Genomic DNA, 27695 nt, shown 5'->3' on the forward strand with positions numbered 1-27695 from the left:
TTTGTATTTTTTTTTTTAATATAATAGTAAACTACATGATTTGTAAAAATGTGAGTTGTTGTATATGCAAATCAGAATTCTCTACAGTCTTGTTGATTTGCTTATACATAATTTACTTTCCTGAGTTAATCTTGTTCAGGTCAGCACTCTCTACAACTATCATTAAAAATCTCAGTGATTACTGGACTTGAAATTTGTGCTGAATGTAACAGGAGCCATAAAAAATAGTTTGTAGATGTAGCTGTGTTTTTACATGCATTTTATGAATGATTTCTTTATACAGTAGTAACAATGGTAAGATTAAATGATGAAACAGTAGCCTTAAATGGAAAACAAGTAGTAGGAGCTACACCTAATCTCATTTGTCACTTCCTAGTGTGTTTTTAAGCTGTATCATTTCTACAGTAGATCAGATCCATTACATAACTGTATCTCTCAGGTGTGTAGCAGCATGCTTGGAAGGACTCTTAAGAAAAAAGGCTCCTGATTGAGTAGGATAATTGTTGAAATCACAGCACTTGGAGATCTTCAAAAAAAAAAACCCAAAAGTGTAAAAGCTGTAAATATTTAGCAGAGATCAGTTTCAGCGGAGCAGTTTCTATTTAATCTTTTGTGGAGAAGTTATTAAAAGAAGAGTTAAATGCTTTTAGATGCTACATTTTTTAAATTACTGAAATAAAGAATCAAACCATATGCATCCATTCTTTTGTATTTAATTTCATTTTGATCATTTATACTTAATATAATGAATGATTCATACAAAATTAAATTTAATTGTTTTTTGACATGACTGTTTATAACTGAAATGTTAGCAGAGCTGTATCTGACAGAGTGAATTATACTGAAAAAGTATATTTTGCAAAAAAAGTGAAAATGTCTAATATTCTTGTCTGAGTGCTGTAACGCTTCACCTCTAATTAGAAAGGATTAATATAAGGGATATGTACAAAGTTAAACTCGTATGGTAATAATTTGACTTTTCATCATATACTGCAAAGGGTATAATTTGCATGGTGTTTACAGAGATTAAAGTTTTTAATGACAGTGATATTTGTGGTGATATCAGAATTCCTGATTTGAATTGCACTTGATTGTGGAGCAGCAGAAAGATTTTGCTACTGGTTTCATTTATGTGAATTGTGGAAGGCCTCTGCAGTGATAAGTAAATGTTTATCTATATATTTTACTGAAAATGGAAATTTCATGAACCACAACAGTGTATTGAGAATGAAACTCTAAGTAAATTGGACAGAGTACTGGTACATAAGTCACTGTTCTCAGACATTCAACCCACTGCGGTCATACGTCCTGTGTTCCAAGTGGTCATTGTCAGCTTTCACTCTGCAGGCACACTCTGCGCTCCTCCTTAGGATGGATGCAGTTCCTCACTGTAGCTGCAGACATTAAGTGATTTGAATTTTGGTTTTGAATCAGTTTTCTTAAAAGCTTCATCATTATTCAAAAAAACATGATGCAACCAGAGCTGAAAATATTCTTCATCTGCAGAACACCATGCTCCAGTAGCTCCCAAACAGGATTTTGCTTCTGCAGTCATGTGCGCTCTTACCTACATATAGAAGTGATATAATAAATTGTTACTAAGTTTGAATTGCGACTATAAGTATCTGAGAAACAATTGTTTATAATAGTTTGAAAATCACTTCTAATTGAAAATATTTTGAAAGCTTACACTCTCTACAAATATATGAACATATGGTAACACATACAGCACCAATCTTAATTCAGTGCATCAGTGAAGCTATGTCATAACCAAAGCTAATTATGATTTTAGGATTTATTCCAAATTGGATAACATTCCTTTTCAAATACCACTTCCATCCCCACGTCCCACATCCTCATGACACCTAATTGCATTGAAATGAAATTGAGTTTTATTAAATGTAAAATCCAAATTCAGCATTAACTCCATGTTGTGATGCAGATCATCAGTGGAGGAAAGTCACTGCTCCACAACCTGGAAGGAGAATTTTTACTACATACAACAAGCAGTTATTCATCTTAATATTTAGGACGGTACAATTATGTGTTATGAAGCAATAAACAAATTCTTGCTTGAAATAGCGAAGAAGGTGAAAGATCTAATCTTAAGTTTTAGACGTCCAAAATAATAAAACTCAGTGTTGCCTTCCAACTCATACCTTTCTTTTTCTTTCTAGTGATCAGTCACAAAGTGACTCCAGTACTAAGGATTTTTGGATGAACATGCAAGCTATAACTGTCTACCTCAAGAAATTATCAGAGCAAAATCCATCTGCATCCTATTACAATGTGGACGTTTTAAAGTATCAGGTAAACACTTTTTTTCCCTTTGGATTTTTTTAAGGAACTCTGGCAGATTTGATATTAACACAGAAATTAAAAGAATTGTTCTTTGCCTGCTAGCATGCAGATGAACTGTCATGCCTCATCTAGGCCAGTTCTGGATGTGTCACTGTTTACAGTGCATAGGCTCTGCCCAGTTTAGTGCATTGCTACTATGCTTCATGTCTTTCCCTTCGATTCATGACCTGTTTCACCTTGCTCACAGCCTGCTCACTCCAATTCACGTGTGCAAGCTTCAAACGCTGCTTGTTTAGTTATTTTTTAGCAAAGCCAAATATCCCTTGAATTTAGGGATTTTGGTGGGGAGCTGTTTCAGTTTGTAGTTGTACTGTCTTTAATTTTGTAGTTGCGTAAGTTTTGGATGTTTTGCTGGTGAATTGTAATATATGGGAATGTATGACGTTCTCACCTCTCACAATATAATGGGACATCTCATCCTGGAAACCATTTACAGGCACACAAAGGACAAGAAGGTCATGAGGAATAGTCAGCATGGATTTACCAAGGGAAAGTCATGCTTGACCAACTTGATAAACTTCTGTCATGAAATGACTGGCCTGGTGGATGAGGGGAGAGCAGTGGATACTATCTACTTAGATTTCAGGAAGGCTTTCAACACTGTCTCCCATAGCATGCTCATGGAGAAACTGGTGAAGTACAGGCTGGATGAGCAGACACTGAGGTGGATTGAAAATGGACTGAACGGCCAGGCTCAGAGGGTGGTGGTCAGTGGCATGAAGTCTAGTTGGAGGCCAGTAATTAGCAGTATACCCCAGGGGTCAATACTGAGTTTACACTCCTGTTTAACATCTTCATTAATGATCTGGATGGTGAGACATAGTGTACCCTCAGCAAGTTTGCTGATGACACCGAACTGGGAGGACCCTCTGGATGCACCAGAGGGTCATTCTGCCCTCCAGAGGGACCTCAACAGGCTGGAGAAATGGGCTGACAGGAACCTCATGGAGTTCAACAACGGGAAGTGCACCTGGGGAGAAACAACCCCATGCACTGAAATATGCTGGGGGACACAACAACCCCATGCAACACTACAGGCTGGCGGAGGAGTGGCTGGAGAGCTGTCTGGCTGAAAAGGACCTGGGGGTGTTGGTTGACAGCTGGCTGAACATGAGCCAGCAGTGTGCTCAGGTGGCCAAGAGTGCCAATGGCATCCTGGCCTGTATCAAGAATAGTGTGGCCAGCAGGACCAGGGAGGCGATAGTGCCCCTGTACTCGGCACTGGGGAGGCTGCACCTCGAGTCCTGTGTTCAGTTTTGGGTCTCTCACTACAAGAAGGACGTCGAGGTGCTGGAGCGTGTCCAGAAGAGGGCAATGAAGTTGGTGAAGGGTCTGGAGCACAAGTCTTATAAGGAGCGGCTGAGGGAGCTGGGCTTGTTTAGTCTGGAGAAGAGGAGGCTGAGGGGAGACCTTATTGCTCTCTACAACTACCTAAAAGGAGGTTGTAGCAAGGTAGGGGTCGGTCTCTTCTCCCTAGTAACGAGTGATAGAATGAGAGGAAATGGCCTCAAGCTGCGCCAGGGGAAGTTTAGGTTAGATATTAGGAAAAACTTCTTCACCGAAAGGGTGGTCAAGCGTTGGAACAGGCTGCCCAGGGAAGTGATTGAGTCTCCATCCCTGGAGGTATTTAAAGAACGGATAGATATGGTGCTCAAAGACATGGTATAGATGGACTTGGCAGTGCTAGGTTAACAGTTGGACTCGATGATCTTAAGGGTCTTTTCCAACCTTGATGATTCTGTGATTCTATGACACCATGCTGAACATGAGCCAACAATGTACCCTTGCTGCAAAGGCAGCAAATGGTCTCCTGGGCTGCATTAGGCAAAGTATTGCTAGTAGATCAAGGGAGGTGATTCTTCTTCTCTAATCAGCACTGGTGAGGCCACAGCTGCAGTACTGTGTCCAGTTCTGGGTTGTCCATTGCAAAAGAGACATGAACACACTGAAGAGAGTCCAGTAAAGGGCCACAAAGATGATGAAGGGTTTGGAGCATCTATCCCATGAGGAAAGGCTGAGAGAGCTGGGACTGTTCAGCCTGGAGAAGGGAAGGCTCAGGGAGCATCTAACCAATGTATACAAATACCTGAAGGAAGGCTGTAAAGAGGATGGAGCCAGGCTCTTTCCAGTGGTGCCCAGTGACAGGACCAGAGGCAATGGGCACAAACTGAAACACAGGAGGTTCTCTCTGAACATCAGGAAACACTTTTTTCCCGTGAGGTTGACTGAGCAGTGGAGCAGGTCGCCCAGAGGGATGGCGGAGTCTCCATCCTTGGAGATATTCAAAAGCCACCTGGACATGGTCCTGGGCAGCTGGCTTGAGGTGGCCCTGCTTGAGCACAGGAGTTGGACCAGGTGACCTCCAGAGGTCCCTTCTAGCCTCAACTATTCTATGAATCTGTGAGAAGATGTTCTGGCTGTCAATAAAAATCTTCATGAAAATTCAAGACAGATTCACCTCAAAGGGAGAACAGGGATTTCCTAGGCCTGCATTAAAATGGTTGAACATCTGAGACAACTGTCTACATCAAAAAACAAAAGAACCTGTCAGTCCCGCTGTTAATACCATTGTAGTTTCCACATCCTCCCAATATATCATAGAATCAATCATAGAATACCAGGTTAGAAGGGACCTCAAGGATCATCTGGTCCAACCTTTCTAGCACAATCTAGACAAGATGGCCCAGCACCATGTCCTGCTGAGTCTTAAACATGCTCAGCATAGCAGAGTCAACCACTTTCCTGGGGAGATTATTCCAATGATTGACTGTTGTCATTGTGAAAAATTTACTTCTCGTGTCCAATCGGAATTTCCCTGGGAGTAACTTGTACCCATTACCCCTTGTCCTCACCATGTGACTCCTTGTAAAAAGGGAGTCTCCATCTTCTTTGTAGCTCCCCTTTAAGTACTGGTACATCGTGATGAGATCACTTCTAAGCCTCCTTTTCTAAAGGCTGAACAAGCCCAGCTCTCTCAGCCTATCCTCATACGGCAGGCTTCCCAGACCCTTGATCATCTTGGTGGCCCTTCTCTGGACCCCCTCCAGCCTGTCCACATCTTTTTTGTATAGCGGGGACCAGAACTGTACACAGTATTCCAGGTGTGGCCTGACAAGCGCCAAGTAGAGTGGGATAATGACTTCTTTATCTCTGCTGGTGATGCCCTTCTTGATGCAACCCAGCATCCTGTTGGCCTTCTTGTCCGCAGTAGCACACTGTTCACTCATATTGAGCTTCCTATCCACCAGGACCCTGGGGTCCCTTTCCACAGAGCTGCTCTCCAGCCAGGTGGATCCCAGTCTGAGCTGCACACCTGGATTATGTTTTCCCAGGTGCAAGACCTTACACTTGTCTTTGTTAAACTTCATAAGGTTCTTGTTAGCCCACAGTGGACTAGAAAGCTGGAGCCTTTCCAGATCTTCCTGCAGGGTGGCTCTCCCTCTCAGAGTGTCTACTTCCCACTCGGTTTGGTGTCATCTGCAAACTTCATCAAGCTACACTTGATCCTGTTATCCAGATCACTTATGAAGATATTGAATAGCGTTGGGCCCAATATTGATCCCTGGGGGACCCCACTTGTGATGGGTTGCCAGTTTGAAAAAGAGCTATTTACCACCACCCTTTGGGTGCATCCTCCCAGCCAATTCCTCACCCACGTATGAACACATATAGTTTTTAACACATATAGTTTAAAATCTTGGCATACTGAATCTACGAAAAGCATGTTAGGTACATGGAATTCCTGCAAAAGATGGAAGGAGCAAAACATTTCTTTGGATTGCAGAAATGAGTACTGTGAAAGAATGAAATCTATTTAAGATCTTGACTGTTGGGGAAAAATGAGGCATTGGCATATGGAAGCCCTGAGAGATAGAAAAGGTTCTGGGCTGCCAAAGAAAGGCAAGAGGGGGCACCAGGACATAGAAGGTTCCTCAAGTAGGCTAGGAAGGTGGTAGAGATGCAGCAGGGCAGTAGCACAAGCTCAGCTACAGAAGCAGCAGCATCCAGCCCTCCTTTGAATAGGTAAGAACTGTTTTGCTGGCTGCCTGTCCCATAATGACAGGTATTGCACTCTGCTGCTGGCTGCTTGGGCAGCTGAATTGGTATGGCACACAACTGCTAAGGATGAAGTCATTTTGCCACAGGGATACTCCTTGTGTGAGGCAGAAAGCAAGACTAAAACAAAGCTATTTTGACTTATAAAAGCCAGAAGAGGAAGAAGCCTCATGGGCCAGAGGGAATTTAAACCTTTTATTTCATTATTTTTATTTAAAATTAAAAGAACAGAAATTACTTTAGGCTGCAACAGTCTTCAGAATTCTGCGATTAAGGACTCGGAGGTCAATTGTTCTCTTGATCTTTTGTCAGGATTTAGAGTTATATTCATTACCATCATTCCCTAATTCTGCCTAGAGGGGGAGTATTTTAATTAAGCTGCTTTCAATGGTTTATTCTTTTACAGGTATCTTCAAATGGCATCCAGTCCACTCCCTTGAATCTTGCAACTTACTGGAAATGTAATGCTAGCACTACTGATGTGAGAGTGGATTATAAGTACAATCCAGAGTCTATGAATGTGCCTAGTATGCTGTCTAATGTCCAGGTTGTGGTACCAGTAGATGGAGGAGTAACAAACATGCAATCACTTCCACCTGCAAAATGGTAATATTAATGCTTTTTATTATTTCAGATTCATGTCAGTGTATTCATTAGTGTCATAGACAGTCTGAAAAATTTCACTGGAAGAAACAGCTAAGTTTTTTTGTCTTGATAAAATGCATAGTATCAGAAGTTTAGGACATTTTCTGGTGTGGATACTGTGTTCAGTTTTAGGCCCCTCACTACAAGAAGGACATTGAGGTGCTGGAACGCATCCAGAGAAGGGCAACGAAGCTGGTGAAGGGTCCGGAGCACAAGTCTTATGAGGAGCGGCTGAGGGACCTGGGGTTGTTTAGCCTGGAGAAAAGGGGGCTGAGGGGAGACCTTATTGCTCTCTACAACTACCTGAAAGGAGGTTGTAGCAAGGTGGGGGTTGGTCTCTTCTCCCAAGTGATAGGACGAGAGGAAACAGCCTCAAGTTGTGGCAGGGGAGGTTTAGATTTGACATTAGGAAAAATTTCTTCACCAAAAGGGTAGTCAGGCATTGGAACAAGCTGCCCAGGGAAGTGGTTGAGTCTCCATCCCTGGAGGTATTTAAAAGACGTGTAGATGTGGTGCTTAGCGACACGGTTGAGTGGTGGACTTGGCAGTGCTAGGTTAACGGTTGGACTCGATGATCTTAAGGGTTTTTCCCAGCCGTAATGATTCTATCACTCTATGTGCAGCCAATTCACATAAACTAAAATGAGGCAATATGCACCCATTCCAACTGTGTAATAATACAAGCCTTAATGAAATTTCCAACATTTGCTTTCTTTTGGCCAATAGACAGGATAGACATTTTTAATACAGTAATTTGAAACCAAAATGTGTGTGTGTGTATAAATATATCCATGTATATGGATTATATAGAGACAGTAGAAGAAATGAAGTTCTTAAAAAGATTTCTTGATTGTTCTAGCTTAAAAATGAGCTTCTAATTGAAATGGTTTTAAAACAAACCTCAGTAACTGAGGAGCTCTTCACAAGCTGGGTAGCGTTGTCTCTCACTTCAAGCGTCATGCAGATTAATATCAGACTAGCAGCTACCTGCCACCACCTTTTAAGTCTGCACTTACAGTAGCACTTGAAAGTGAGACACAGATCTCAGGTAATTATGTTTCTACAAGTTTGTGAAAACAGGCAGAGCAGTACATCCCTGGAGCAAAAGGTGAGCAGCATTCAACCACTGCGCCTGTAGTTTGGCAGCACGTAGGTACTTGCCCAGCTGTAAAGTAGCTCCTGCACTGTTTATTTCCAAGAGGGTCTTTTTAATGTGAAAAGGGCAAAAAATATCAAGTTGAAGGAAGTTAGGCTTTGTTAACCTTGTTACTTACAGATCAGTTTACCTTATAAAGCAAGGTTCAGAAGATAAATAAACCTGACGTATTTATCAGGTAGGTTCTGATATTTCCAGAGGCAATACATTTAAATGTGTTAATTGGACAGAGTAGTAATACAGTATCATTTTAAGTAGAAAAAATCCTAGCATGACTGAACCTTTCTCGACTTGGTGTTTCAAGGGAGCAATACTTGTAACCAAGTCACCTTAAGCTTATTCTGAGCAAGGGCAGATTGAGTATCCTTCCTGACCAACATGACTAGAATGTCTGGTGAAGCCAGTCTCCTTGCCCAGGCTTCTTCCACAAAGCCCTCTGTAATGAAGCCTGAGTGAGAGAGGGAACACCCCTCAGTACACCTAGTGTTAGCAAAGAAGACTCAAATCTTAGTGACAGTTTCATTACAGATTCATCAGATTAAGGGACTTGAGCCTGGATTCTCTCACCTAGGCAACTACCTAAGGCCAGAACTTTGAGCCTGGAAAGCTGACAAAAAAACAAACCAAAATAAAATAGTCATGTCCCAGGTGGCTCTAGTATTTGTGTTGTGCTACCTGTTTGGTCTAGTGGCTTAGGTGGTGGGTTTTTGGTTTTTTGGGTTTTTTTTTTTTAAATAAATGTTTTAAATAAATGTTTTATAACTTGACCTCCTGCAAGTAACCACAACCATCTGTGCTGCTTGTGTAGGCATTTTGCTCCTGCTACACCAATGCCAAAAGCAATTTCAAACCTATCAGCACTTCATGCTGCTCACAGCTTTAAGCCCTTGACTTTCCTTTGGTGAAACTGCTGCAAAGTGCTCCAGGAGTTAAAATGCCCTGTCAGCGTAGAGACTGGTGCTTGGTGCCCTTTTCTGCCCCTTTAGTGTCAGAAGTTAGCTTAAACCCTGTGTCACTTAGGCCAACTAGTTTTACTAGAATGGAAATGGAATAATTTCCAGGAGCCTCACATAGGGGAGAGCAATGAACATTGCTCCCCCTCATACCATCATCATGAAGCATGAAGACACAGCTTTCAACCTGCTTCTCGGGCATTTGGCCTGTCCTTACCCTTTGAGACTGCAGAGGTTGTTTGAGCTGTGGAGCCACAGCCAGGGCGTAGGATAGCATTAACTGTATAAAAAAGGTGGTGTGTACTTCTGAGCTCTGCTGCTCTGGGGCAATGCGGACACACCCTTCTCTTTTCCTGTTTGCTGTGTATAGTTTTCCACAAACTTACCTTAAAATGATCTAGTGTTTTTATAAACCTCCGTTCAGAGATGTCTGTAACATACCAGTCTAAATCTACGGAAATAATATGCTAGAACTGGTGCTTATAACTAACCTACTGTTCTCTTACAGGAATGCAGACCAGATGAAAGCATATTGGAAAATATCTAGTATTTCGGAGAAGTCTGAGAATGGAGGCAAGTTGCACTTTTTTGTTTTGTACAGGAAAATTATAACACTAAGAAGGTAACCATTTTGGCCACTACACCCTCATGCGTATTCACACGTCTTCTCATGCTGTATCCTGTGTACCAGTTCACCTTCTCAATTAACTTCATCCTGAGAGATTCCATCAACAGTGAGATGTCAAAATATAAATTTATTAATTGGCTATAAAAGAAAAAATAGTGAAGCCCCCTGAAAGCAGTTCATAGCTCTAAAATAGAGTTTAGACTGGGTAGGAAATTATTACATCAATGATATTTGGAAACGAGCGGTTATTCAAAGGAAAATATGTTTAATATCTGTGTCTTTTCACACACTGGCAAGAGAAATAAAGTAGAAAGAGGTAAGTGGAAGAATTGGGGGGAAGAAAAAAAAAAAGATCCAGAAGTCCTGTGCTGAGATAGACTCAATAATAGGCGAGTCTTAACCAACATTTTGAGGATCTTTGTTTTGACAGTATACAATTTAGGAAAAAAATTAATCTATGCACATCTGCTCAGAGTGGTAATTTACATAGCATTTTGTAAGGTACCAATAGTTGTCCTCTGCCCAGCTGCCTTTCCCTGAGGTCCAGTTAATGTCAGAGCCCTTGCAGCCTCTGCAGGTGCAATGTTTTTCTGAATCAGAAAAACAGGAGCCAAAGGGGGAGGTATGTCATCCTCAAAGCCTCTGTGGAGAATTGAACTCGTGGTGTAAAGGAAAGGCATTTAGCCCTGTTAAGAATTTAGTGAAGGGCATTATGAAAGCACAGATTTGCTTGTAAATATGAGTGGTTTCATACAGAAACCACAAGCCTGGAAAGGGAAAACCTCTTCTATTCCTCCAAAGGCTGCAAAGTTGTGGTCATCATTCAAACAAAACCAGAGAAAATTTTATCTGACAGAGGTTGTTGCTGTAGTTTGGTGTACTTTGTCATTCACTGACCTCACAGTTCTTTGCCATCTGTCTTCCATTATGATTACATAGGGATAGCCCTCTTTTTTTCTTTTGCTCCTTTTCCGAACTGTGGAGCTTCTTTTAAAAGAAAAAATCATAGTAAAACACAAATGCAGCCAGATGAAGAGCTGCTGTACAACTGCAGAGCAGCATAAAATGGGCTGCCAGTGATGCAGATTGCATCTTGTGTATGTTCAGTAGACTTGCATATACCCACTGCTTCTGCTATATTCCCTTCTCTTCCCACCATCTTTCTTCCCCTTTTCTTTTGGGTATAAACACATAGTACTCACAGCTCAGTGTTTAAGAGAAAGTAATACTATGTTGGTCTTACACTTACAGAAACAAAGGGAGAAGTTGCACAAACACTGTTAATATTAGGACAAATGTCTTGAAGTCTTCTTCATTCTCGTGTACAACGTGGTAAAATGTTTTGGGTTTTTTTACGGTCCAACACATTGTGTGAGCTGTCAATTGCAGAGAGAGATAAAACACAGAACAAACTTTCAAAACACTTGAATATATGAGTTTCCATACCTACAGTGGAAAGAAGTTCTAATTTACTTGAACTTTTGACAGACCTACTGAAGAAAGGAAGCAGACCTTAAGCCAAATTTATCAGGAACAAGGCATTGCATAGAACAATTTCATTCATTAATTCTCGCTTGTACCCCAGTAACATTTCAGTTAAAACTTTCCTTATTGTTTAGCAGTTTGTATTGACTAGGACTAGCAAGTTGTTTTAAAGAAGTAAAAGTACTTTACTTTCATTATTTCATTATTAATTGTTTAAATCTCATTTTTCCCAGCATTGTTTGCAAGAACAAGAAATGACTTGTTTAAGAACTAGAAAAAGAGACTAGTAACAATGTTGTGCTTTTTTTAAAATGCTTTGCATTGACTACAGAAATGTACTTAAAGTAATTTTGAACTATTACTGCTTTATAATAGCATCAAAGTGATGACACTTCACCACTGTCTCTGAAAAATCAACTGAAATTTGTGGGGAATAGTATTTAATCAGACCTTGTCTTTATTAGAAAAATAAGAATTTCTTTCCTCTGGGTACATTACTGTATAGCTGCATTTCTTCCAATGGTTTTGTCCATGTACATTCATCCAGACAGGTCATGACAACATTTAAATATTCTGATGTGCTTTCAAATCTGCTAATGAAAAGTACTACACATGAGATTAGTGGTATTAAGTACTTATAGACCTGCAAGCATAAATGATGATTACAGGGACCAATCAGATATTTCAAGTAACAAGAGATTACCAGGCTGTCTGATACACACATTCTGTATAATCTTGCAGAAATGTGTATTGTTTCTCTTTAAATCATTCACTAGTCATTGTCTTAAAGAGAGTATTGGAAAAAACAGACTTGTACTCGTGTATCTTTTGAAAACTGATGTAGGACTGCTGCTAGGAATAGACCTCAAAGGTCACCATGTTAGTTTCACTTCTTACTACTAGAAATTTTGGGAGATCATTGTGTTCTTGCAAAGAACCAGCTTTTCAGTTTTGTTATTTTTACAGGTTCTGGATCCCTCAGGGCAAAATTTGAACTTTCAGAAGGACCCAGTAAACCAGCAACACTTGCAGTGCAATTCATTAGTGAAGGAAGCACCCTTTCAGGGGTAGATGTAGAGCTTGTAGGCACTGGCTATCGGCTTTCCCTCCTTAAGAAGAGATTTGCCACTGGTAAGACACTGACATGCTTATATATTCAAATTAATGTTATATATTCTATAGTGTTAAATTATAGAATAGGAAACTATCAAATAAGTGATGCATAAATAGTTACTTTTCGTGAAAACATGGCTGTAAACTGTTCCACAGTTGTTTTTGTTTTCCATAGTTACTCAGACTCCTCCCAGGAAAATACTGACAAAATCTGTTTTATCTACTGACTGCAAAAAAACTACCTTTATTTTTCAGGGCGCTATATGGCAGACTGCTGATGTACCTGTTAAAGTCTTTGGATCAAAGGAGTGCGAGGAGCTCACTCTGCCCTCTCTACTTTTCAAACACTATTTTAACATGCATTAATTTTTTCAAAATGTTGACCTACTTTGAGGTTGAACTACAGAACAGAAAATGCACTTTTAAAAGTCATTTTGCAAACTTTTTGTTACTTTATAATAGCACTGAAGTTAACTTCAACACTGTCTGTAAATGATCAACTGCAATATTTGGGAAAAATTGTTGAAATTTTAGTAAATTTATATAAATGAAGTCAAAATAGTAATCCATAGTTGTAATGAAAGTATGAAATTGTATGTTATACTGTAAACATGAAACCTAAAAATGTAGGAGAGCACGTAAGAAATATGTGACCTTTCTGTAAGTAATATTCATTTTTCAGATTCTTTAATTGCCAGTTTTTAAAGAAAGCAGAGGCAAAGTCTCATGTAGTTCTTCTATCTACTCATGCCACAAAACCAGCTGAGTTAGAGATGTATAAGAGAAATGTAACTTGATGCCTGTGTATCATATTATTAACATGTAAGTTGTTTTATATAGGGGTTTTTTCATAAGTGCAATGTGTTACAAAATTGCAAAAGACAGCAGAGATTTACTCCTGCAGTAAGTAAATTTTATGGGTGTTGTGATTGTTTGAATTAATGCTGTAGATTTAATTTATTTTTATACGAATTGCATAACATTTGTGCCTTTAAAAAAGCCTGTGCCTATCCAATTTGTTATTCACATGCCTCACTTCCTTTTTCAAAGTTTGGCTCTTCATCAAGAAAGCACGGTGTTTGTATAATACACACAACTTTATAAAAATTCCTTTGGCTGGGATTTACATAGAAGGCAGATTTGCAAAAACTGGAGATTGTTTTAAAAGAAGTTTAAAATACTGGATTACTTCTTCATGGGGTAATTGCAATAAATGCGGCTGTAGTAAAGGGAGATGCATCATGCAGGACTTTGAAATTGACTTTGAGATAGTAACTTCAATGTCACCAAAGATGAGAATCCTGAAAAATCACCGAAGATGGTAAAAACAAACTTTTAAAAGCAAACAGCATTTCCCTTCACTTTGACTGCAAGTCTTCGGACTTTTGAGTGCTTTGGGGGTTGTGTGATGTGAATGTAAACATAGTACTTTTGGGAGGAATAGCATTTTCAAATGGTATTTTATGGCAGCAGGATGACAAGTACTGCCATTTCTATGAGTTTATATTTTTTCTATATCCACCAATTTTAATATCTGTATTGTCATCTAATCTGCTTGCCACAGCCTAAGCACAGGGGAGTGACACATTAGTAATATTTTTTAAAGCAAGTCACTGATTTAGAAAATCTTCTCTGTATTTGTATTATCAACTGTTTTTTCAATGCCAAAATCAAAAGTCTTGGGGCAAAATAATTGAGTAACCTGCACGTGGGAATTTCATATGACCATCTTGAATACCAATATCTATTTAGAATTCTCAATTAAAACAATAAAACATGCTTGAACTAATTCATGCAAAACCAGTAATGAATTGGACTGCTGAAGCTTTACAATGAATTAAGCTTTGTAGAGGCTACATAAATTCTAATGTATACTACACACTTTTGCCGATGAGAGTTCCATTGTTAGCACTAAGCACATACTGTACTGTACATTTAATTGGAAGAGTATATTTGGCTCTTAATTTGCTTATCTTATTGAATGGTAAATTTCTAACTCATAAAATGGTACAGTCTTTTTACTGGAATCTTAATTGTAATCTGCTTTGCAATCAAACTGTGTTTAACATGACAATATTTTATTAATGAAAACCCAAAATTGTATTGCTATTTTTAATCAAGTATTACTTTCATTTCTAAGTTAAATGAAGTAGTTATGTTTCAGCACTTTTAAACTCACCTTCATTCAGGTGATTATACATACAATTGCATTGGGTGCAGGTTACAATTTTGAAGCCATACAAGTTTATATAGACTTTTTGTAAAGAAATTCAAAAACAATTTAAAAAGTACATGTAGCTATCTGATAAAAAAACATATGTAGCAAGCTGGTTCTTGCTTGTGTATACAGCAATATCCGTTGTAGCTGCCTCCTAAGAAAATTAATTTGTAAACACAATTCTAAAGGATCTGAATTTTTATGAATTGTTACTACGTCAGACTGTAAATTAGAGCATACAAGTTTATCTTACAAAAATTGTAAATACTTCTGATTTTTCATGAAATGTAAATTTTAAAAAAATTTGCACCCATAATAAACATGTAATATATAATTTAAATACTGATTTCTATTGCCTATACTTTTGCAGTTAGTCCCACAGAGCTTCTAAGCAATAAGATAACAGAAAAAAACTATGCCTCTGTTGAACATTTTAAAAGTGTTAATTGATTTTTAAGTGGTAAGGGGTAGAGATAATACATGTACTCTTTTATATATTTAAAGAACGCCACAGAGAAGGTGGGTGGAAAAACAACTTCTGCCAAGAGTTGCATCTTTACTAGATGGGAATGCCTGAGTTGTCTACAATCGTTTATGCCTTTACTAAATTACGTTGCTTAGGCAAAACTGCGGATATGTTTATCAGAAAAATCTCAACATTGTAGACGTGAGCTGCTGTCTGTAAACAGTGCTATGAAATGCTGTACATTCCCTAACTTCCTTAATAAGCCTGTATTTTGTTGAGTGCAGAAGAAGAAAACCAGTGGCAAGATTAAAGTAATTCTTCCTGATTTCTTATGTTCCACCAGTCCAAAAAAGTAGACAATTTAGGTACTACTTCAGCAGTCTGAGAATAGTCCTTCTACGCTGTGAGCACAGAAACAAAAGTTGAAACTGAACAAATGCACTTGAATCTGTTTCTTCCCTACTAATCCCACAGCCTGTATAAGCTTAGTTAAGTAATGACTTATTAAATTGAGTTTCTCAGCTGGCTGGTATCATTGCAATAAGTACCATTCTTGTCATGCTGGAAAGCAATAGTCCAAGGGCTTGATTCTTATCTTCCGCTGGAAGGCAGGACTGAAGAACTGGGCAAGTGCCCAACGGTCAGACCGAATGGTCCATCTAGCCCATAGTCTGTCTTCAACAGTGGCTCACAAGCCATTTCCTTTCTACTCCGCCAGCATCCTCAGTTCTTGGTTAGGGATGTAAAAGAGTACAATGCTGCTCAGTTCTTCTAGTATTCATGGAACTTAAGTCTCAGAGATCACTGCTCTGGCACTTCTGTTAAAGTTTAACTTCTGTTATGGTAAGCCAGTGCCCACATACTACTCACAACTACTATAAACTGGATTTATACTGCTCGAGCAGGTTTGTGATTATCTAAGTACATGATCAGGTAGTTTTTCAGGGATAACTGACTACCTCTACCACTGCCAAATAATATTTATGTAGGGTATTTGAAGGAGGTAAGATATTTGATTACCCACTGGAACAGCGTGGGAGTTACAAGTGTGGTGAGTTTTGCTATCTAATTGGAAAGGAAGGTCTTGCATCATGCCAAAAAGGATTACATTTCAAGTCTTGTGTGTTTGAGAAGCTTAAGATAGGCATCTTAATATCTGTGTACCTTTTGTTTTCTTGGAATCGCTAGATAATTGGTTTCCATTTCAGTTGTCATGAAAGGGCAATTTTACTTTAGAGCATGCAAGAAAAAACTCAGGAATTCCTCCAAGGATAGAGTAAGCTAAAAACAGTTCAAGGTACTAAAGCAGCAAATAACATGTTTACTGTGTGGTGCCTTTGATTGGACTGATTACCAGACCTCTTAATTGAAAACTTAATGTTTATCTTCACCTCTGCATATTATTACACTACTGAGTATTCCTTCTCAACTCAGTTTGACCTCCATGTTTACTGAGTTGTTGATTTTTAAGTTCTCCCTTAGTCCATTCAATAAGCAGTAGAAAGCATACAGTCTTTAAAGAATAAAATAATCGTAGAAATACAAGAGGCCTCTTCTGGGTTACTTATTAAACATTTAATACTCAAATTCTGCATTTTCTGTAGCTGTTTTCACTTCTTGGAATCCATTCTTTCTGTTTTTAAATCTGGGATGACTATTATTATAACCTAAAGTAAGATTTTGTTTGCCATTGTCCCAGCTGTGTTTCTTTTAAAAAGCCTTGTTTTGTAACTTAGCTGGTTTTTTTCATTATTAAAACTCAGGTGTTTATTTAAAAAAAAAAAAATAAAAAATTTCATAATCATAAGCCATAAATCATGCCAACTTCACCATTCTGATTACAATTCAACTTTTCCTCTTAGCATCACCTCATCTGCCTTTTTGAAGTTCTCATTTCGTAAGTCATGTTTTCTGCTCCAGAAGGTTAGCAGTGGCAATGTGTTCAGCAATGACTCGGTTCTGTCTTCATTGTGCTTAAATGAAGCAGCCCATTTTTTCAACAACTGCTGATTCTTCCCTCCAGATGTCCCCTCCTGTTTTGTAATTAGATAAACTCCTTATGTAGTATCCACGGCCTCCCCTTCCACTCCCCATTACTGTCATTGGTAGGTTATATGAATAGTCATCACTAATACAGAAATATTAAAGCTGTCCCAGTGTTAGTACTGATAAAACATTGCATCCAGGCAAGATGCACCAATACAACTTGCAAAGGAAAAAAAAAAAAACAAACCACCACAACCCAAGCTCGAAAACTGTTATTTACCTTCCACTTCTGTTGCACTCTATTTCTCTGGAGCCTCACAGGACTGTGTATTTTGACAGAGAACCAAAGTCTGAACAGACAGAACTTTCAGCCCCTGACTTAGCACCTGACCTCATTCATGAACCCAGGTTTCTCCTCCACATGTGAGAATCCCTCAGCCTCTGTGTACGAGCCCCTTCTTGCTTCTGAGCAGTTCCTAGACTGACAGCACACACAACGTACTTGAGTACGTAAGCACAGGGGGACTGTCACAGCCTGAGATCTGCTATCTCCGCAGCTGCCATCTCTGAAGTCTCACCAGCCTACTCCCATGTATGGGCCAAATGCTGCTGCACCTTTTCTCCTGCTGAAATCACATTTCCATGTTCCAGGCCATTTGATAACAACCAGTAGGCTGGCTGTCCACTTCTAGTGAGAAGACAGAATAAATTTAGTTTTATTTAAGGTCTAAAATGCAGATGATGATTGCTCAATTTAAGAATTGCATCTTGTACATCTAGGACAAGAAACTTGGCCTCAGACAACCACACTGCTACTGTGGCGTAACTTCTGTAAGTAATACACAGCAAATGCTACACTCACAGGAGCCAAAATAAGGAAATCACGTGGAAAAACAAATGTGGGCTCCAGTGTTACCTTTAGATTAAGGAGGAGAATATGTATTGGAAGATATTTGGAATTTGGAATTTTTGGAAATGAAATTTTGGAAGATATTTGAGGAGACACTCAACCTTCTCAAAACTGAAGTTGTATCTTTAGTACGGTGGGAGAGCATGCGGGGTGTCTTCCCTTGCAAGAAGCGCTGCTCTGTCCGTGTAGCTGTGGCTAGAACTTGGCATTACTGCACTCAGTGCTGACTGAGCATGGGGAGCACAGTTCACCTAACCATCTGCCTTTGTTTCCAGGCAACAGTAAGTTTCCTAGAGGGAGAAGTGGGGAACCTCTATCTCCATTTCTCTGAGCTATGACCTTTCCAGGTTGCTCAAGGTGGCAGCAGTTTTGCCAGCTGATCCCCCAAGAGATGCCACAAAAACACACATTAGCATTCAGAGGTTTTTGGCGAATAGCATCTTCTGGCCTTTCTTCCAGGGGATCATCCAGCTCAAAACTGTCCTACAATAGCCTAGTTTTCATCAAAAAGAGTAAAACCATAATTTGTGGTTCAGGAAGCAGTTCATCCCCTGCGTGGGCAGCAACAGTGCAGTCTCCTGCTTTTCATGCTACCGATGGTTAGGAAAAGACAACAGTTGTCACAAGCTGAAAAGAAGCTTTCAAAAATGTTGCATCTTTCTTCAAGTGGTGACTGTTACCTCGACACCAGTTTTTAAGAGAAATTTGTGCGAAGTTTTACCCTCAAAGCATCATTCCCAGCCCAGGGGAACATAGACTCAGCTATACGTCCTCTTCAGGTCATCAGAAAAGGTAAGTGTGTGTTTGTACTAACACACAGGAGGAGCAGTAGTATCCAGAAGACATGTTCACTGTTTCAACTACTCATGACAGTCTACAAGCCATTATTTTAGCATCTGGAGCGAATCTTAAGACCTTACTCGTATGTCCAGCAGCACCAGTAGCCTGCTATGTCCTCTTCACGGAAGCTGTGAAGTATTCACAACAGATACAACGCAGTTTGAACACAAGATGGATTTCTACGTCAACCCTGTAAAAGTTAACAGGTAACATTTGGAATCTCCTGCTACTATATTCGAACCCCTGCTATCTCTTCTATTGTTTTTTTCTGGAATTAAGAAAACAGCAGAATATTTTTAAGATCTTGGTTCATGTTCATAGTGAACAACAATATCTACCATCATCCATCTGTCCAGGCCAAAGATGGGTTATCCAACTGCATTAAAGTTCTTGTTAAGTCTCTTCTGGACACCTTCCCTTTAGTTAAAGGGTCTTCGATTCTCTTAGACTTTTTAAAGCATTCCATACTTGCCTCTGTATCTCCACCATGAATGTTTAGCAAAGCCGCCTTCACCTCTCTCCCAGCAAGGTAGGCTTTTTTATTGTTATTGCTGCCATTAGCTATATTTAAAGACACACATGAACTGTATGTTCACAACAGATACACAACCAGATCTAACCAGACATTTGCAAATAATGACTTAAACTAATGTTAGACTACATCAGGTACGTCTTTCAGTTTTCTCCCCAGACTTCACTGGCTCTACAGAGAATACTCTCAGCATCTTGTATGCACTCCGCTGTCATCTCTGTAACCCAACTATGGTAATTGTAGCAATCGGGTCAAGGCGAGGAATATGTTAAGAATAATGTGAGAGTATTTCTGTAGTGAATAAACTGGTGCCATCCTTCCAGAATAAAGCATGCTGCGCCGAGATTCAAGAGACCTCCTTGCTGTAGTCAAGATGTACTTTTAAATCAGAAACACACGGGGCTGCTGGTAAGGACCTACTTGGAACTACTTACAGTCTGCTCACACCTTGACTTAGAGAGATACTGTTAGCATTCGAGTGATCTGCTGTCAGCCGTATCTAATCTTGGAGACTCCCTTTGGCCTGTCTCTTTCCTGAGTTAAGAAATTCTGTGCTCTGATAATTTTGTATAGCAGCTACTTCCCTCTCGGAGGGTCCTAACCTCTGCAGAAACTCCCATGCTGGCTGGCTGTGAGCAGGTGATGGGCGATTCATTTATAGTGCCCCAAACTGAGCTCAAAACTGGAGGTTGGAGCATAGAGGTTGTGGAAAGAAATAAACACAAATGAAACACTCTCTGATGCAGTTGCCAAACAAAGAATCATAAATTATACCTCATCTTAAGCTGCCTGGCTGGACTGCACAACCCAATATTAGTGACAACCAAGTCACCATTACTTGATTGCATTTGTTGTTTATAATCAGGTTCAAATAGTATGGGCAGGTGGTACTTCAAAAGGTCAACTTTTAGATTTTCTTGATGCTCATAAAGCAATAAGCCCATGACTGAGATGCCTACAGTAATTAAAACCAACCAAACTGGCTTAGGCTACAGCTTCAAGATGAGCCAGTTGAACAGTTCAATATTGCCAAAAGACTTAGGCCATGCTCTCCATCTTCACCCACCACACCTCGTACCAGCTCTGGCATGCATCATATCTGTTTATGAGTCAACTTAACTCACCAACCACCCATACACTGAAGAAAATATTTATGCTAAGTTAAGCCAACTGAACCAGCTTGCAGCAGGGTCTGGCAAACACTGGGCGCAGGAATTCCCAACCTAAGAGCAGAGAAGGGGTAGGAAATGAGGTCTCCCCCTTTGACAGCAACACATCATGAGCCTGGCTGAGCTGTTCACTGAACCGCAGCCAGAGAGGGGAACTAAAAGCAGCTGGCTCTAGTGACATAATGGAAGACTTCTCTTAATAGTGGCTATAAACCCTGAAGCCATAAACTGTAAGAGATTGGTAAGAAAAGCAGATAAATACAGGGGGTAGGAAAGTCCATGTAGACAGTTTAACTGAGGGCGACAGAAAGCAGTTTGTTCCAAAAAAACAACGAAAATGTTTAACTTCCACTGTGTTACCAGACCTGTAATAGCTGGAAATGCCAGAATCAGTAAGAACACAAAACATGGAGAAAGAAAAGCGTTCAGTAAGTATTTTGCCGCATTTATTAAAGGATATCTAGATTATGTAGTCACATGGTGAAAATACTTCGCAATCCAACGGTATCTAAAGAGAGATGTTAACACATCATCTACTAAAGCTAAATATTTTTAAACCAGCAGATCAGATAAACAACATCCAAGAATTTAGGAAGTTGAATAAGCCATACTATGGTCCAGTAATTTTTATTTCAGTGAGTCTTAAAATGCTGGAAAGTATTAGAAGATTATAAGAAAGCTAACACTGCACCATTACAAAAAACAACAAAAAAACCCACAAAGGGTGACAATCCAAATAACTGTAATATAGAACATGGTAAGAAAATTAAAATACAATTAAGAAAATTAGTATCAGTCATGGATGTACTGAATAGAGGTCTTAAACTAATTAAGGATTAGGTTGAAAATCTGGATCATAAGAGTAATAAGGTCAAAGGAAAAATAGATTTATGTAAGATACCTGATTTAGCAGTGCACAATATTTTGCACACAAGAGCAATGCAAGAACATGATAGATTAAAAAATGAGTCTTAAGACGTAACTAAAGAGGGAATCAAGTTTAAGCACATTTCTGGTGGATTCCTGCAGATTTCATAACACTTAATATTTTTCCAGTTACCTGATGTTAAAAACCTGAAGTTTTGCAGATGACAAAAGACTGGAGGAGAAAAAAAAAATGAGCTAGATCTCATGTATAAACAGTTTTTACGACTTAATCATAACACAAAATGGCAGGAAGAGACAAAATAAGGACAAAATAACTTATCACTTTGGGATAACTAAGACTTTTCTAACTATTCTTAAAAGACATCCAGGGATAGAATTGCTGACAACAGATCTGCAGATGTTCGTGGGATCACAGAAGAGCTGAGGCTACAAAGGAACTCTAGAGATCATCTAGCCATTTCCCCTGGTCAAAGCAAGGGCAAAGACCCGAAGGCTTACCAAACTCTTCAGAGATTAAAATGTGGATTTTAACAACAAAAAGGTCCAAAAAAGAGTGTTTTCTGTGGAACCAATCATTCCCTCATTTACCAGTACAACCTCCTCCAGGCTATATTGTCTTGCTGGACCTTCCATTAGTTCAGTGAACATCTACTTAACTACCACTCTTACCTTATTCTTTTCCTCCTTTTATTCATGCCCACTTGATTGAAGCTCCATTCTCAGCATCTTCCTTCAAGTTTTCTTCTAATGAAGAAACAAGTTCCCTGAAGAAAGCTTGATTTTACTCTCTTGACATCAATGGAATAGTGTGGTAAGCCTTTGTTTTCATCTGCTCTCTTCCACCTCAATAAAACTTGGTATCTGGCATCTTTTACTTCAGCTAGAATGACTGGAAAAGATGTGGGCCAGTGTGACAGATCTGCCTATACAAAAGAGTTCTGGAGGCAGGGTTCACTTCAGACTGACCTGAAGTTGCTGTCGAAAGGTAATTTCTGAGCTTCAGCTAGTCCAAACTACCTCTCCCTACATCCTGTCCTAAATCTTGTTCATCGACAACAGAAGCAACACTCTCTCTACCCTACACACTAACATGCTTAGATTTTCTTTATTTGGACAGAACACATTTCTGTTGTTGCTTTCTTCAAGGATCTTCCTGCAATCATCTCCACCCATCTTTTCCCAGTGTCAGCGTCAGATGCTACCAGGCCCTTAAAGATGATTAAGCTGTCTGATATGATTCAAGCACATACTATGCAACCCAGTCAAATGTTCTTGTCCCTTAAACAAGAGCTCTACCCACAAAGCTGATCTAAATTCTGTACACAGTAGTATAGTCAGGTACCATGCAGAGAAGACACAAACCTTGGTCAAGCAGTCTCCTAGTCACTTTCTTCTTACGTTTCTGGAATCTTTATCCAGGTAATCCAAGGCTTATCAGTGACTCCCTGCTTGGAGTCACTCATGGTATAAAAAGGCCTAGAGCCCATATGTCAGAAAAAAGACATGATCAATATTCAGAAATTCTGCTTCGTGGCACATAACCCCACCCTCTCCCTTTCTCTCTGTCTCAAGGCTTTCAGAAATTCCCTTTTGCTACAAGTTTCCTGAATAAGTAAGAGAAATCTGAGTTTGAGAGAATCCATCAACCTGTGGTGCCACACAGCCATTTAAATCACTTTTCACAATGGGAGAAAAGTAGCTTAGGTGCGTGGCAGTAGCACCCCATAGGTACCATTAGTTAAAGAGAGGCTTTCAGCTCCAGTGCGTGGATACATCCACACACAGGCATGCACGTATGACACTCAGAAGAATCAGTAATGTGCCTTTCTTCTGTGATGATAAATTCCATAACACAGGAAAACAAACTTTGCAATTGCACAGAAATGAATTCTTGTCATCTATAATGGGAAAATAATTAGACAAAGCAAGCAAAACATTACCAAAAAAGTCAGCTTAGGCAAGGTCCTGCTACAAAAAAAACAAACAAAAAAAACCAAACAACTACTGCATTTATAATCATATGTGAAAGTACTGGCCATGATTAAGCTAACACTCCTTGTTTCTTGGTTTTTATTTTTAAACAAGATGCACTAAAATGTAAAATGCAGAGGTAGAGACATTAAAAATAATCTTAATATTATCCCATTTAACTTACTTTAAAGCCAATATGGAGAGTATTAAAAAAAAAAAAAAAAGCCATGGGACTTGCAAAATGAGTGGAACAGGACACCAATGATTTGAATCTATTTTATACTATTGAAGTCTAAGGAGTGACTCCATCACAGCTGATGATACAAACATAGGTAGAAAAAACAGCACTCCATGTATTGCAAGAGCACTGTAAGGGAAAGGTGAGCTGAACTTGGGTATGACTAACAGGGCTTATGCTAGATTCTTTAGCTACTTGATTTTAAAACAAAGACTATGTAACTTTTTAAGACATGTGCTCTAATTTAAGGAGGAGGTGATATAGAAATATCCCATGGCCCGCACTTTACAGGCTGTACTAGAAAACTGCAGTGCTTTATAAGCTGTAAGTTTGAACAACAATTCTTAGGAACCACCTTAAATGCAATTCCAATAAACAATCCTTCCAGGTCTAGACCTTCTTTGTTGAAGGACCAGAAAAATAATACCTGTAGGGTTTTTTCTTTCTTTTTTTTTTTTTTTTTTTTAACTTGTGCATCCATCAGAATGCAGTTCATCCTTATTTTGAACCTGAAGATGCATATCTTTTAAATATTACCCCAAAAAGAGAACTTGTAAGCTGACATAAACAGTATTAGAAAGCATCATCCTAAGTTTGGATCAATCACGTACACTACAGAAACACCTTACGCTCTACACACGTGTCTGCTTTAGATAGAACTAGTTTAAGAAAAAATGTTGAAGAGAAGGACATAGTATGTCAAAATTGCATTACTGAGGGATAGTAAACAGTACGTTACTCACAGAATTCTTACTTTTCCTTCAGCTCTCTATATATCTAATTAAAGACATCATTAAATCTTCTCAGGGATATGCTCTGCATGAAAGCATGCCCAGTGTGATGAAGCCTTCATTTGATGTGTGGCCCGGTGACATCAGCAGGCAAACTGAATTTTATATAGCTCATTTTATTTATCCACAAAAATCAGTTAATCTTACTCAATGAAAGAGTGAAATCTGAATTTCACTATGTAAGTCCTCCTCTCTAAATACAAAGTAGGCTTGTTAAAAAGAAATTTCTGCTGTTTGAGAGCAACCCACCTACATACATCACTTTTACCTAACTGTTTGGTTAGTTCATGAAGCAGTGAATTCCACACAAAAGCATGTGCTCTCAGGAACGTCATAAATATGAACAGCTGGAAGCAGGAAGACCTTTGCAATCATAACCTGCACTGACGTGCCTCAAACATATTCATTATGTTCTACTTAAAAGTGTCTCTCTGAATACTCAGGATTAGATTAAAAAAGGAGCAGTCTGGTAAAGAACTGGAGAAAAAATTGTTCTGAAGTCAAAAGACAGCATCTCCTTCAAGTCCCACTCACATGCTATCATCTGGCAGCATCTAAATCTTTTTAGATGCTTTTCAGATCTTTTTAGAATTACCTGGCCGTTGTGATCACTAGGCACCTAAATGGCACCCACTTCAGCTACAGCGACAGGGCAGGGGGACACAACTTCAACAGCAACAACAACCTGACTACCTCGCCCAGCCACAGTTCACTGTTAGACGGGTTTATCTTTTCAAATACATCCAAGCCCCAGTCTTCAAGAGAAGTGAAACCACATTCAAAGAGGATTTTCCCCTGTATGAGTGAAACTATCAAAAAAAAAAAGCTAAATATCACCTAGGATGCTCAGAACATAAAAGTTGCTTAGAAAGTGAAAGAACCGATTAGACACTGAACTAGTGAGGATCTGGATGGAAAATGTACAAGCAACTATGGTAAAAGTAGTAAAAGCTGATGATCAAATAGCCTGGTAACTTCCATCTAAAAAGAAATGAGATTTCATTACAAGTATTAAAAAAAAAAAAAAAGACTGCTGAGCTAATCACAGTTCATTAAGACTTGTTATTCGCCTCCCCCAGGAAAAAATTTTCACTCTCTGGGAAGTTCATCCTTCCTCAAGCTGCAGTATCACAACATCAAATTAAATGCTCTAATTTTTTATGTCCGATAGATGATTTATTCTTAGCTAAGAAACGCATCAGATGTGCAGAAAGCCTCCAATACATTATAAACAGTAAGTAAGTCCTGCACTTTTCATACTACCACACAAAATTTTACCTTTGCAAATGGTTTTCCAGCCAAAAAGCTGTACGGGTGTATGTTACAGAGGTAAATTTATCTAGTCAAAACGTTAATAATCATTTCAATGCTCTACTGCCAGAAGAAGACACAAAGTACAATATGACCAGCTGTGCACCACCACCTGAACATTTGAATGCAAAAGTATTTTCCAAAACTGTATTCAGAAGGTAATTTTGGTTAATGCTAACCAAGGAAGATTAATTAAGGGAGTGCTCAAAATATTTATCAAGCCAGTAACATTTGGCGCACAACCTGGCAAGGTTTTGCTCTATAACCTTAAAAGAGATACTATTTCCCATTCAACACATGTCAATCCAAAAGGGCTAACTAAGTATAGCACCCCTGGCTCTGATATCACACTGATGATATACTGTCACCATGTCTCTCATATAAATATTGATCCTTTCACTAAGATAGATGTAAAACGGCACATTTCAACCACTCAACTCAAGCACTTTCGGTAGTGCGAACCTCAAAATTTCAGATCTCATTGTATACTTCCAAATGGATCCTCACCTGCAAATAACCTCTCAGCTGGGACCTGCCCTCAGTCTGAGAAGTTCAAGGTTTCTCTTCTCAGACTCTGCTGTAATTTGGGCAAGCACAAAACCAACACCTACAGCTCTGGAAAATACAATAGGACAGGAGGACAAAAACACAGGGATGCAGACCTCTGGCAAATCAAAACACAAGACTCCCAAGTGACAGAAAGTAAGCAGCCTGACCTTGTAGCCTAGAAATGAACTCTCAGCCCTTGGAGTAATTTCTCCCGGACTGGGGCCACTTATTAATTTACATTTAAAAGTTAATTGAACTCAGTCAATGACTCACCATCAGTGTGCATTTTCTCCTGGTTAAGTGTATACCCAACCTACTGGCCTTGTGTTCCTTTTAAATAAGGGCACTGATGATGAACTCTTAAACAAAAAATTACAGGTCTTTTAAGACTGCTTTAGAAATGTGCAGCTTACATAGGGAAAGGTTTCCTCAAGTCCAGACTGGGTCTCTGTGTGCACTGGATGAGAAGAAATGGAGGAGCTTTGCATCCCTCTTTGCTTCCTTCCTCAGCACGACCAAGCTGCCCTTCTCCCGGCTTCAATTCCTGACCATGAGAGGCAGCACAGCCATCAAACAGGGAAGGGGCATCTGCCACAGACCCCCATGCTGATGGGTGCAGTGCGTCGGAGCACGCACAGGGCTGGCTTACCTCCCGTTCCTGATCGCAGTGCCATCACAGTGCAGTGCAACAGGTTCAGGATTACCAGCGCCACCAGCTGAGGTATCTGTCACGCCTTTCTCTTAAAAATCAAATGCAAGCGTGATAAGCAAACCCAACAAATTAAGATGCACATGTGAGATACGAGTCTACCTCTCCTGGCCAAAACAAAGGTATTTCATTTTTATTAGGGTTAATGCCTAACCTCTTTGAATTGTATTAATTTTTAATCACTTCTCTCTAAACATCTTAATTTCAATACTTGAAGGAGGCTTATAAGAAAGATGGGGACAGACTTTTTAGTAGGGCCTGTTGCAATAGGACAAGGGGTAACGGTTTTAAACTAAAAGAGGGTAGATTCAGACTAGATACAAGGAAGGATTTTTTTTACAATGAGGGTGGTGAAACACTGGCACAGGTTGCGCAGAGAGGTGGCAGATGCCCCATCCCTGGAAACATTCAAGGTCAGGTTGGATGGTGCTCTGAGCAACCTGATCTAGTGGAAGCTGTCCCTGCTCATTACAGGGGGGCTGGACTAGATGACCTTTAAATGTCCCTTCCAACCCAAACCATTCCATGGTTCTGTGATTTACTAACAGAAATATTGAACAAGACTGTTGCATTCACACAGTTTTTAGAGGGATCGGGGGGAAGGGTGGGAAAGATTTATGAAGAGGCGGCAGTGACCGCCAGCTGAGTCACAAACACTCCTGGCATGCCCAGGCCCTGAAGAGAACAGTCATCTTGGTTTTGTTGTTGGGTCTTTCTCAG

General features: G+C 39.5%; 1 protein-coding gene and 1 long non-coding RNA gene across 7 annotated transcripts in view; one reads left to right on the top strand and one right to left on the bottom strand.

Moving 5' to 3' along the window:
* Window positions 1-16963, top strand: part of FCHO2 (FCH and mu domain containing endocytic adaptor 2) — a 101673-nt gene extending 84710 nt beyond the window's left edge. For all 6 annotated transcript variants that reach the window (XM_087742740.1, XM_087742739.1, XM_087742743.1 and 3 more), the window contains 5 exons: window positions 2178-2310; window positions 6824-7023; window positions 9680-9744; window positions 12251-12415; window positions 12653-16963. In XM_087742740.1, coding sequence (XP_087598866.1) covers window positions 2178-2310; window positions 6824-7023; window positions 9680-9744; window positions 12251-12415; window positions 12653-12675 — 586 coding nt within the window. In that variant the 3' untranslated portion in view covers window positions 12676-16963. The remainder of the gene's footprint in view (window positions 1-2177; window positions 2311-6823; window positions 7024-9679; window positions 9745-12250; window positions 12416-12652) is intronic.
* LOC148050611 (uncharacterized) lies at window positions 17-27066 on the bottom strand. Its single transcript, XR_015701137.1, has 6 exons — window positions 26916-27066; window positions 26225-26810; window positions 22076-22882; window positions 16950-19007; window positions 11049-11175; window positions 17-1567 (listed from the first exon to the last, which is right to left on the bottom strand). It is a non-coding gene; the product is annotated as an uncharacterized LOC148050611 (long non-coding RNA).
* Between the last annotated feature and the right edge of the window lie 629 nt (window positions 27067-27695).

This window comes from Nipponia nippon, unplaced genomic scaffold, assembly GCF_047370975.1.
Source record: "Nipponia nippon isolate SJK-2023a ecotype South Korea unplaced genomic scaffold, ASM4737097v1 scaffold_8, whole genome shotgun sequence".
Lineage (NCBI taxonomy): Eukaryota > Metazoa > Chordata > Aves > Pelecaniformes > Threskiornithidae > Nipponia > Nipponia nippon.